We start from the raw sequence: 11,116 nt of genomic DNA on the forward strand, positions 1-11,116 counted from the left end.
AACGCACGATCATATGTATTACAAACACCGACATATATCATTCATGGTGTAACAACATTTTTAAAATCCATGGACAAAGACAAAAGTTTGTTTTTTTTTTTGGGTAGAAAAAAGAGTTTTTATTAATTTAATTTTTATTAAAAAACTAAAATTTATATTAATAGAACTATTTCATTTTATTTTTTTTTACCAAGCAAATACTCAACCTTACCGCTATACAAGATAATTGTCCGTTTACCATTGTGGTATTTGTCGTATCATAATCTATATTTTGTTGAACATATTTTTTTTTCTACATTGATTGTTTTGCTAATGTTTCAATAAATTTTTTTTTTATCAGAAAGTGAGAAACCACAAGATAATGACCACTAAAACTATAATCCAAAATTAAATTTAAAACTATTACATCTAAGAAAATGATAACCATATTGATATGATAAAATTATAATAAAATCATTATTTTAAGAATTTAGGTACTTAAATTTGGATGTCATGAGTTCATGTGTTGGAGGAGGTGAAAGAAATCATTTTTCAGGAGTAAAATATTCTATGAGTGACAATACATGAACTCTCATGCTCTACCATCATATATCTCATGACTACTATTGGTAAATGAGTATGAATAAAAGCTCATATTAATTAACTTACGGCTCATAGTCGTTAAAGTTACTTATTTTGTTGACTAATAAAATTATTTGTACTAATCTAAATAAATCATATTGCAACATGATAACATAATAATGATGCACTAGGAATCCAAATTGGAAACTCAACTTGGACATACTACATTCTAGTACAAGGAATAGTCCCCATCCTTGTAGCCTATGTAGGTCAATTAATCAAAATTCTCCATTTTTTTTTCAAAGGTTGTTACCAATTCCATTCCAACTTCAAATTTGAATTAAAAGGCAGTGGCAAAGTCGTAATTTCGACCGAGGGTCCATTTGGCATAAATTTTCTCAATCTTCTACGTAGTCAAACCAGAACAAATCAGGCATTTTGTTGATTCCTCAGGGGTAAATATGTCACTTCGGTGTTCATTTAAGTACCCAGCAGGGGGCTCGCTTTCCAAACCACTCTCACCGTTGCTCTCTCTCTCTCTCTTCAACTTTTTGTTCCAGCCCAAGTCTACTTCGTTTCTCCGCAGTCGAAGGTTTGGGGCCGCCGACGGCCGGATACGCCGTGTTTTGTGGTCCCTTGCTCGGGATTTCTCTGTCAGCCGCCGTATTTTTCATCGGAGGGGAAGTTACAGGGAAAAATCGGGTTCTTGAAACGTCGTTGTGTCTTGATCGCTTGGTTCTGAAAGGAGAAGCTTTTTTATTTGCTTTTTGGCGAAGATGATTGATTGATACGTCGTCTTTTTAATCGAAAGGGGGGGGGGAACGGATAAAGTCAGTGATAGGGAATGACGGCGTCGTGTGTGGGGAAGGTGGTGGTGGCGTTAGCCGCTGGGTGTGCGGCGGTGGCGTGCGTGGCCTCGGCGATGATTGTGGGGAGGAGGGCAAGGCGGTGGATTGGGTGGAGTAGGGTGGTGAGGGTGTTGGAGGAGTTCGAAGAGAGCTGCGCCACCCCCGTGGGGCGGCTGCGGCAGGTGGTCGATGCTATGGTAGTTGAGATGCACGCGGGGCTTGCTTCTGAGGGTGGTTCTAAGCTCAAGATGTTGCTTACCTACGTGGACACCCTCCCCACTGGGTAAAGCATGGATTTTTTTATATCTGTATTTATTTTATTATTATTAGTTTTTTGAATTTGTACGTGTTTGTATACGTGTTTTTGTATGTGTTTCTTTTGAAACTTGCATGTGTCCATTAATCGAATTGTGGCTGGTTTTTGACTGCTTTGATGTTCAAAGTTAGCGTTTATTTTATTTTTAGTATTAGTATTAGTATGTGTCTTTTCTCTTTCTCCGATGATTTTAGTTTGAAACGTTGGATTAAAAAAATCATTTTTTTTCAAATGTTGTGATTCTTGACATTTTCTGCATTCTCTGGGTGATTTTAAATTTTAAACTTTAGTCACGTCTTCATTTTCCTCACTTGTTTTTACGGAGCATTCGATGCATATACCCGGATTTCTTGTAAAAATGCGATGCTTTTAGTTATTAGTTTGGTTGCGCCTTCAATTATTAGAGTATATATAGAATTAGGAATCCCTCATCTGAAGCTGCGGTAATCGATTTATGATTTCTTGTTTTTGCATTCTACCTTATCCAGTGTAATTCGTATATTAAGTTTTGGATCATATATTTTTGCCGCATTTACCTCTATCTATCTAGGAAAAATAAAAATTATTAAAGTTTGTGCTGGTCAAGTCTCTTGGCTGGATCTTGTTACATGCCAGCTATGGGACTGTGTGATATACCAATTTCCTACTCATCACCTCGGTTATATTAATTTGATGTTAACTATGACAATTTCCATGACGGGAACTATCTCTATTAGAGAATATCTTTTCTAATTGATTTTGTAATCTGTTTGTCTTACTCCATTTTGTTTATTGTCCTTTTAAATTCTCGTCTGATCATGTGATCCAGTTTAGAAATCACACATTGCTAGGCCAAATGTTTCATGTGTATTGTGTCCTCTATCGTTGACGAGTTTTTGTTGCATGCATTATCTCATTATTCTGTGATTCTGCTTCACATGAAAATTACCATGGTTTGTTGTGTTTTTTTTTTATTTAATCCTTTGTTTTGGAAATCTCGGTTTTTTTTACTTGTTCCATGCTGCAAGCTGGGTGTTAATTAGGCATTTCAGAATTCTAAGTTTTCCCCCTAAACGTGAGAAATTATTTTCCCAGGAATGAGAAGGGAACTTGTTATGCACTTGATCTTGGTGGTACAAATTTCCGGGTCTTGCGTGTTCAGTTGGGGGGTCAACCTTCTACTGTTATTGGGTGTGAAGTAGATGAACAACCCATTCCAGAACAGTTGATGAGCAGCACAAGCGAGGTGAGCAAGTTCCTATACTCCATAAGAATTCCTGATATGAATGTAATACAGAATAAATTATTGATGTTTCTCTCTTTGTTGTATCTCCAATTGTAGGAGCTTTTTGGTTATATAGCAGCAACATTGAAGGATTTTGTTGAAAGGGAAAATAATACTTCTGAGCCTTCGCGAGGAGAAGGCAGGGAACTTGGTTTCACCTTTTCATTTCCTGTGAAACAAACCTCTTTGTCGTCGGGGATTCTTATAAAATGGTCAAAAGGATTTTCTATTGAAGACACGGTTAGTTCAATTTGGTTTACGTTGATGACTCAACTTTTACGAATTTTAAATCCTAAAACTCGCATCATCGTGCCAAATGTCAGGTTGGAAGGGATGTCTCTCAGTGCCTACAGCAAGCAATGTCTCTAAAAGGCCTGGCTATGCGAGTGGCTGCACTTGTAAGCCTTCAAGTTCATAATCTTTAACGTTTATGTGGATGATAATTCCAGTTTCCCATTACTCGTGGTCAAGGGATAGATTATTGACTTGACTCTATATGTTCATTACATCATCTCAATTGTAGTGCCGAAAAGTTGCAATACAGTTTCTTGGACGGGTTATTGTGATATTTTGAAGTATTGATTACCTTTTTCCTTCTACTCTGTTGGGGTGCAATTTGACATGCCCTTTATGTGACCATTGGCTAGTTACCGCTGTTCTTAGGTGATATGTTTATGATACATCCTTCCATTTGCAATATGATTGTCACTCTGCGTTTGTCTATGTGTCAACTTTATTGTTTGTGGTGTTTATATTGGTAAGTAACAATTGTACATGCTGATTTTTTGTGGCTCTTTACCGTAATTCTTGGTCTGTTATACTCTAAAAGATTTGAGTTGAGCTACTACCATATTTGCTATAATTTTTGGTACAATAGCAAGCGTTCAACCTAATAATTCAATTCAATTCAATTCAAATTTATCATTAGATGTTTTATTTATTCTTTAATCAGATAATGGTTCCTGCTTCGTCACTTTGTTTACTTCATAGAATATTTGAACGAACTAATTCTTGTTTAAACAGATAAATGACACCGTAGGGACCTTGGCCCTGGGTCATTATCATGATGAGGACACCGTCGCTGCTGTGATAATAGGGACAGGTACCAATGCCTGCTATTTAGAACGAGCAGATGCCATCATCAAGTGTCAAGGTCTTTTTGCAAATTCTGGAGGCATGGTATTCTTTCTAGCACATTGATTACGCTTTTGATTAATATTCCCCATTTACACAGTTTTCTTTTTGAGCTTAACTACTTTGCAATATTCTTAATCTATTTAGGTAGTTAACATGGAATGGGGAAATTTTTGGTCATCTCATTTGCCGAAAACACAATTTGATGTCGACTTGGATGCTGATAGTCCTAACCCCAATGATCAAGTGAGATCAATTTTTTTCTTTTTCCTTTTCCTTTACCTTTTTACAATTTAGTTAAACTTCGTCTACTTAATTTTATAATGGTCAATTGTTGATTATCATGCTTTAGGGTTTCGAAAAAATGATATCGGGAATGTATTTAGGAGACATTGTTCGAAGAGTAATGCTTCAGATGTCACAGGAGTCGGATGTTTTTGGACCCGCTTCCTCCAAGTTACACGAGCCCTTCATCTTGAGGTACTAATCTAATTGTTAGTTTTTTTCTTTTGCTATCAAGATTTATTCGCTCTCTTTTTTGTCGTGATAATTCTAGATCGAAATCCCATATTTAAATTTTGAGATGCATCATCTTTAGTCACTTTCTGAATCAGTACTGCAAGATCGAAGAAAATATTTGATACCAGTGGATGAGTTTCTAATTGGAACATGAAAGGAGTATGTTATTTGGCTCAAGGATTTTTGCAAAATCAGTTAGATTTTACACCTGTATAGCTTTCGTGCTATTAAATGATTGATGGATGAAATTAATAACAATGTCCGTACGCATGCAAGCGTTTTGAAAGATCTGAAATTTAGGCCTTGTTTTTCAAGAGCAAGGAATTCCAGATTGTGCATTTTGAGTGGAATGTACTTGTTTTACTGTACTTCAAATTTTTCCTTTACGTATGTCGGAGCAAAGCTATTAGCATTGTAATTTTGTTCTGTCCAATAATTTGAACGTATTAACCCACCGGCGGTCTCTGTCAGTTACGGCTTTGGCATTCAGTGAGTTCATGTATCACTATTGTAGTTGATGGTGTCATTTACACATGGATTTTAATATTTACGTCATTGGTTCGAACATTTCAGGACACCTTTGATGGCTGCTATGCACGAGGACAATTCCCCTGACTTGAGGGAGGTGGCCAAAATCTTGCGAGACACTCTCGAGGTATGAACACATTCATTCCATTAGTGTTTCGTCTCAAGTATGGCAGATGTGACGGTATCTTTTTCCAATTTTTATCGTAATTTTACCTTTCAGATCCCCGATGTTCCCCTCAATGTCCGGAAACTTGTTGTCAAACTGTGTGATATAGTGACATGTCGAGCAGCTAGATTAGTAGCTGCTGGTATTGTCGGAATCCTAAAAAAGATTGGCCGTGATGGAAGTGGTGGAATTTCGAGTGCAAAAACGAGGCAATACAAGATGAAAAGAACTGTGGTGGCAGTCGAAGGGGGTTTGTATACAAACTATACGATGTTCAGAGAGTATTTGAACGAAGCGATGGAACAAATATTAGGGGAGCATATAGCTCCTCATGTCATTATTAAAGTTACAGAAAACGGTTCGGGTATAGGGGCTGCCCTTCTTGCTGCGTCTCATACATCATCGGCTGTGGTTACATGAAATATTTGTTGATTTTTGCATCTTCTGTAAATTTGTAAAATGCATATATCATTTATAGTTTGCTCAAGGGGATATTTCATAGGTTATATAAATCCTCAATCATATTATATTTTAGAATTTAGAAGTTTTGAAATATGGTCTCTTCCTCTCTGTATTTATATTGTACATTGTAAATTCATTCATTAAATGTCATTGCTGATATGGTTTGGTTTACACATATGTTCAAACATCAAACAAAGTTGTAATAATTTATCATGTGTTGCAAGAAATCAAATTTGCTTTTTCATGCACTCTTGTCCTCTTAACTATGCTCGTCATCTGCTAATATCCAACTGATCCATATTCCCACATGAACCTGAAGAAGCTCTCCAAGATTCTCGCTAGTAGCACGGTCAACTCTCCCAAACGATAATCATCGACAAAAAAGAGAAGGATTATGTATTTGGGGGGCGATGTGTTTTCGTTTTCATAACGGATAGGTGTGACGGAGCGTGGTCCTCAATTTTTTTCCATAGGTTATTTTGGGGGATGAGTAGCTAGGTTGAAGCCCCTGCCCCCCTCATATTTTTTTAAAAAAAATAAATTATATTTTAAAAATATTTATAAAACAAAATAAAGTAACAAATATGAACTAGAACTCCTATTCAATTTTTTAAAATAACATATTTTAATTTAGAATTGAATTTATTCGATCTCAAATTCTAAATTAAAATTGAAAATTTTCGAATTTAAAACCTTATATCTTTTTTTTTTTGGTTTCTCCCAATTAATTATCTTATAATTTTTAATTCTCAAAGATACCGGATTACAATTTCTATTTTGTGTACTTTTAATTATCGCTACCACCTTTTTTTCATTTCATTATTTATAAGAATTTTACTAGTATATCAACCCTGAATCTTGTTTAATTCCATAATTTTTTTGATATAGGAATGGTTTAACAAATTTTTTTTTATTGTTTATTTGTTTTCATCGTAATTTAGGTATTCTTGTTCCATTTTGCTAGTGGTATTTTTATTTCTCTTACACAGTGAGATTATAACCGTTATACGGTCTTGCCCTTTAGAATTATGAAATCAGTGATTGATATTATTAAATCATAGAAAGTAGAAGAATCTCAGTGTCTTGTCAAAGATATGCTTGTGATATGAGTCATGTTATGAATAATATATGTTTCGAAATTTATGCATTTTGTTATGTATGTGTTCGAACGACCCCAACTTGCAGAGTGACGAATCGCTCACTCCTTACTACTTCCCAGATAAGCCGGAATAACAGATAGAAGAAGAAGAATATGACCAATTTTGGGGCTAGTGATGAACGAAATTTTAATTAGATCTTTGTTCATTTTTTTTTTATTATTTTAGTTTTAAATGCTTCCGATTAATTTTATCGTTAGAGTATTTTTGTTGTAAAGACAATTTTAAGTTTGATTATGAGTTATAAACTGGTTTTGGTTTATAATGTGCTACCAGATTTGTTGTTTTTGATTGTGTGGTTGTAAAATAATGTCGGTGTCCATTAACCTCAGTCTTGAGATGTGACCTTAGGAATATTTATGGATCGTAAACATAATCATTAATGCTTTAAAACTTTGACCAAATGATTTTCACATCATATGCCGAAAATAAACAAAATCACTTGATAAATAGAAATTAGGCATGCGTTATTGAATCTAATTGTAACAATATAATTTAAAGTGTTTGGAATAATCTAATTGTAACAATATAATTTAATGTGTTTGGAAATTAAGAAAATAGCTAGAAAAGTCGTAATAAATTGTGGTTGGTGGAAGGGGGAAGCTCTCGAAGAACACACACGCAGCATTGGCGTGCAAGAAATCAAAATCATGACCTCCAAAATTGCTTTTTTATACATACTTGTCTTGTCTGCTATTCTTATCATCTGCCATGCACACCATAACTTTCTGAAGGATTTGAATGGAACCCGAAAGGGAGACCATGCAAATGGCTTGATTGAGTTAAAGAAGTTCCTCTCTTATCTTGGATACGTCAACCCCGACAATTCAATCCACATGAACGATGATTTCTTCGACGACGAGCTGGAATCAGGTGTCAAGGAGTACCAAACGTTTTTCAAACTTAAAGTCACGGGAGTTCTCGATCAAGAAACACTGAACCTGATGTCGAAACCTCGTTGCGGAACCCCAGATCATTATTTCATAAGAAACTCCGAAGTGAATCACAGTTTCGAAAAAGTTCACCTGTCGATATCATCTCGCTATCGACTTGTTAGAGCATGGCCCCCGGACAAGAGAAATCTCACGTTTTCGTACTCCCCTGACACCAGACCAGATGCAAAGGTCCCGATTGTGACCGCGTTACTCAAATGGTCTCAAATCTCACCGTTCAGATTTCTAATCACTTATGGTTACGTAGGTGGTGATATAAAGATAGGGTTCAAGAGTTGGGACCATGGGGACGGATACCCGTTCGACGGCCGGGGAGGGATCTTGGCGCACGCGTTTTATCCACAAGATGGGAGGGTTCACTTCGATGCAGATGAGATCTGGGATACTGAAGTTCGGCAGGGGACATTGGATATTCAGGCCGTTGCACTGCATGAAGTAGGACATACACTAGGGTTAGGGCATAGCGCTGATCCGACTGCTGTAATGTTTCCGCATGTAGAATATGGAGAACCGAGGAAGCATTTCAGTCAAGATGATATCGACGGGATTAGGGCCCTTTACCCCAACAATTAATTATTCTTTATTGGTTAATAAATTGATATTAAATAAATAAATAAATAAATAAAATCTTTTCTTTTTCTTGTACTTTTTTTAATGATTAAAGATTAAGATTCCATATGTACTTTTTGTAATAATTTTCTATATGTATTTTTTCTTCTTCTGAATTTGATTTTATTTTGTTTGATCATGGTTGCATGTTGGTCAAAAAATTAATTAGATATTGATAGGAGACTATGAGAGACTCTGACACCACCAAGCTTGTGTGGGATGAGATGATAAAAATTTATAATATGAAAATAAATAAGATAATAAATTGAAAGATATTGATAGCATAATTATTTTAAGTAGAAATAGTTTTTTTTTGTTCTATTAATTTGTTTATTTTTTATTTTTGATTCATTAAATTTTCAAATTTTGGTTTTATTACAATAAATTTTAATTTGATTATTTTGATATAATTGCTGGTTTGATATCGAAAAATCGTGACTACTTTAATTTGGTCTAATCGCTGGTTTGGCTTTGAATTTGGATGTCAGTACATTAATAACTAAAATCGACGTCACTTTTCACAGATCAGGTACACATTGGCAGATCACGTAATAAATTTTTGCAACAACTAATGATANCATTATGTGTTTAAATTAAAATATTATTATTATTTTTTATTTTCTCGAATTTTTTTCATTGATTTTTTTAAAAAAAAATAAATAAAATTCGGGTTAGACGGGTTCGTGTTCGGGTTGGTACAGGTTCGGGTTGGAAAAGAAAATAAAAAATTTTCGCGGATTGACCGGAAACTCGACCCGATTGACAACCCTAAATAATGATAGATTACTGCAATCGCCATATCAATTTCTGATTATTACATTAAAAATAAAAAATCATTATAACGAGCACAATTGCAATCAAACAACATGTGCTATGTGATCGGGTTCGATGGAAAAGAAGACTGATTGCGGAGCACATCTGTCACGTTTCGAGATCGAGCTTATTTGACACTGGCGTTATTCAATAATCACATAATTGCTAAATAATAAGTCTCATAGTTCAGTATAAACCAAAACCAGTTTATTTCTAATAATCAACAAAAGAATCGTCTTCACAACTTAAATACCAAAATAAGCTGATTAAAAATATTTTAATAGTGTGGAAGCGATAAACATAAACTAAGCTTTAAAATTTCTGAGATAACTCGAGATCTTCTATCATCCACAAATTGTTCTTGCTATTCTTCTACCATTTGCTCTTCGAGTATTTTGAGAAATACTCTGCAAGTGGGGGGCCGTTTGAGACATGTAGCAACATATACATATATTTGAATTCAAATTTTACATAGCATATCATAACTTGAATAATAACGAATATTCATACTTCATAATCACAACATATCATACTCGTATAGCATGCTTGTTTATCACTGAAATTCATCTCATTTCCATGGTTTCCTGATATCAGTCTCCTATATGTTAATCTTCTAAGGAGTGAGGTCATGTCCAATATGTTAATCCTCTATGGAGTGAGGCCGTACAACGGTTACTATCACACCGTATAAGGGTCATAGTTCGGAAATCCTTTCCCATATCCAATTGAATCCTAACAGTGCTTTGAACATAATAACTCGACAAATCTTGAAGAAAACATATCGTGAAAATAGCATTATGCTCGAACGAACTTTCAAAAAAAACTGAAGGGAGATTCGTACACAAATTATAATATAGCAAAAACCCAATTACGAAAGAATATATGCATAACAAAAGCACACTTACGAAAGACAAGTGTGCAAATTATAGTATAACAAAAACCCCCTTATCTTGTGAATAATTCGAAAAACGAGAACCGGTGATGGTAAGATTTTGAAACTGAGCCTGGATCTGGACTGCTGCAGAGCTTCGCTACTCGGCAGAATTTGGAACACTAACTTTCGAAAATATGGAGAGAGTACAGAGAGCAAGTTTCGAAATTTTGCTTCCAAATGTGGTGTGATTGTCGAATGGGGGGAGGCCTCCTATTTATAGGGGATGACCGCTATCCTGATCGTGCATTATCCTGAAGTTTAAACCTTTGAATTTAAATTTTGAATCTAAGATAGATTATTATCTCTTATCTATCTCATTATCTTTATCTTATATCTTTATCTTCTATTTATATATCCCAAAAATCGAAATATAGACATATTATCTTATTAAATTTTGAACTCATTGGATAATTGTACATAAAGATTTAATTATCTCACACATCTTTAGATAATCTTAAATAAAAATCTTGATAACTAAATACAATTTTTGAGGACAAAAATAATACATCGAATTTGAAATTTGCATGTTTTACAATATCAACTGATGATTCAGCATTATGAATATAATGAAATTATTCCGTGGAAGAGGAGTCTGTTTGTTGAGTGGTGGAATAATGCACGATCTTGTAAGAGTGGAGTTTAAATACACGAGTTGACTTGGCAATTGATTTTATTGAAACTTAAATTACAAATTCAAAAACTTTGGAGACATATAAATACACATATTAAGAAATTTTAGACATCGGGTAAAAAATGAACAATGCATTCCTATCATATTTGTGAAGTAGTGCACGTAACATTAGATGACAATGACCAACGTACATGTTTGTGAGACATGAATGGAGTATATAT

The 11,116-nt window shown here is 34.7% G+C and overlaps 2 protein-coding genes across 2 annotated transcripts; both read left to right on the forward strand.

Moving 5' to 3' along the window:
* The first annotated feature begins 1,063 nt into the window (after nucleotides 1–1,063).
* Nucleotides 1,064–5,973, forward strand: LOC140957556 (hexokinase-3-like). Its single transcript, XM_073414869.1, has 9 exons — nucleotides 1,064–1,692; nucleotides 2,800–2,950; nucleotides 3,047–3,229; nucleotides 3,313–3,387; nucleotides 4,013–4,168; nucleotides 4,271–4,369; nucleotides 4,476–4,603; nucleotides 5,216–5,297; nucleotides 5,391–5,973. The coding sequence occupies exons 1-9, from the start codon at nucleotides 1,406–1,408 to the stop codon at nucleotides 5,754–5,756; spliced, it is 1,527 nt and encodes a 508-aa protein (XP_073270970.1). The 5' UTR covers nucleotides 1,064–1,405; the 3' UTR covers nucleotides 5,757–5,973.
* A 1,632-nt stretch (nucleotides 5,974–7,605) lies between these two features.
* LOC140957939 (metalloendoproteinase 1-like) lies at nucleotides 7,606–8,481 on the forward strand. The gene has a single exon (XM_073415361.1). The coding sequence runs from the start codon at nucleotides 7,606–7,608 to the stop codon at nucleotides 8,479–8,481; it is 876 nt and encodes a 291-aa protein (XP_073271462.1).
* Nucleotides 8,482–11,116: the final 2,635 nt, after the last annotated feature.

This window comes from Primulina huaijiensis, chromosome 14, assembly GCF_012295235.1.
Source record: "Primulina huaijiensis isolate GDHJ02 chromosome 14, ASM1229523v2, whole genome shotgun sequence".
Taxonomy (NCBI): Eukaryota; Viridiplantae; Streptophyta; class Magnoliopsida; order Lamiales; family Gesneriaceae; genus Primulina; species Primulina huaijiensis.

Bases quoted from the DNA above. Each gene is read 5' to 3' on its own strand.
- LOC140957556 (XM_073414869.1), top strand. From the start codon at position 1,406: ATGACGGCGTCGTGTGTGGGGAAGGTGGTGGTGGCGTTAGCCGCTGGG. The intron at 3,230-3,312 runs GTTAGTTCAATT...GCCAAATGTCAG, and splicing joins GATTTTCTATTGAAGACACG to GTTGGAAGGGATGTCTCTCA. The intron at 4,604-5,215 runs GTACTAATCTAA...CGAACATTTCAG, and splicing joins CACGAGCCCTTCATCTTGAG to GACACCTTTGATGGCTGCTA.
- LOC140957939 (XM_073415361.1), top strand. From the start codon at position 7,606: ATGACCTCCAAAATTGCTTTTTTATACATACTTGTCTTGTCTGCTATT.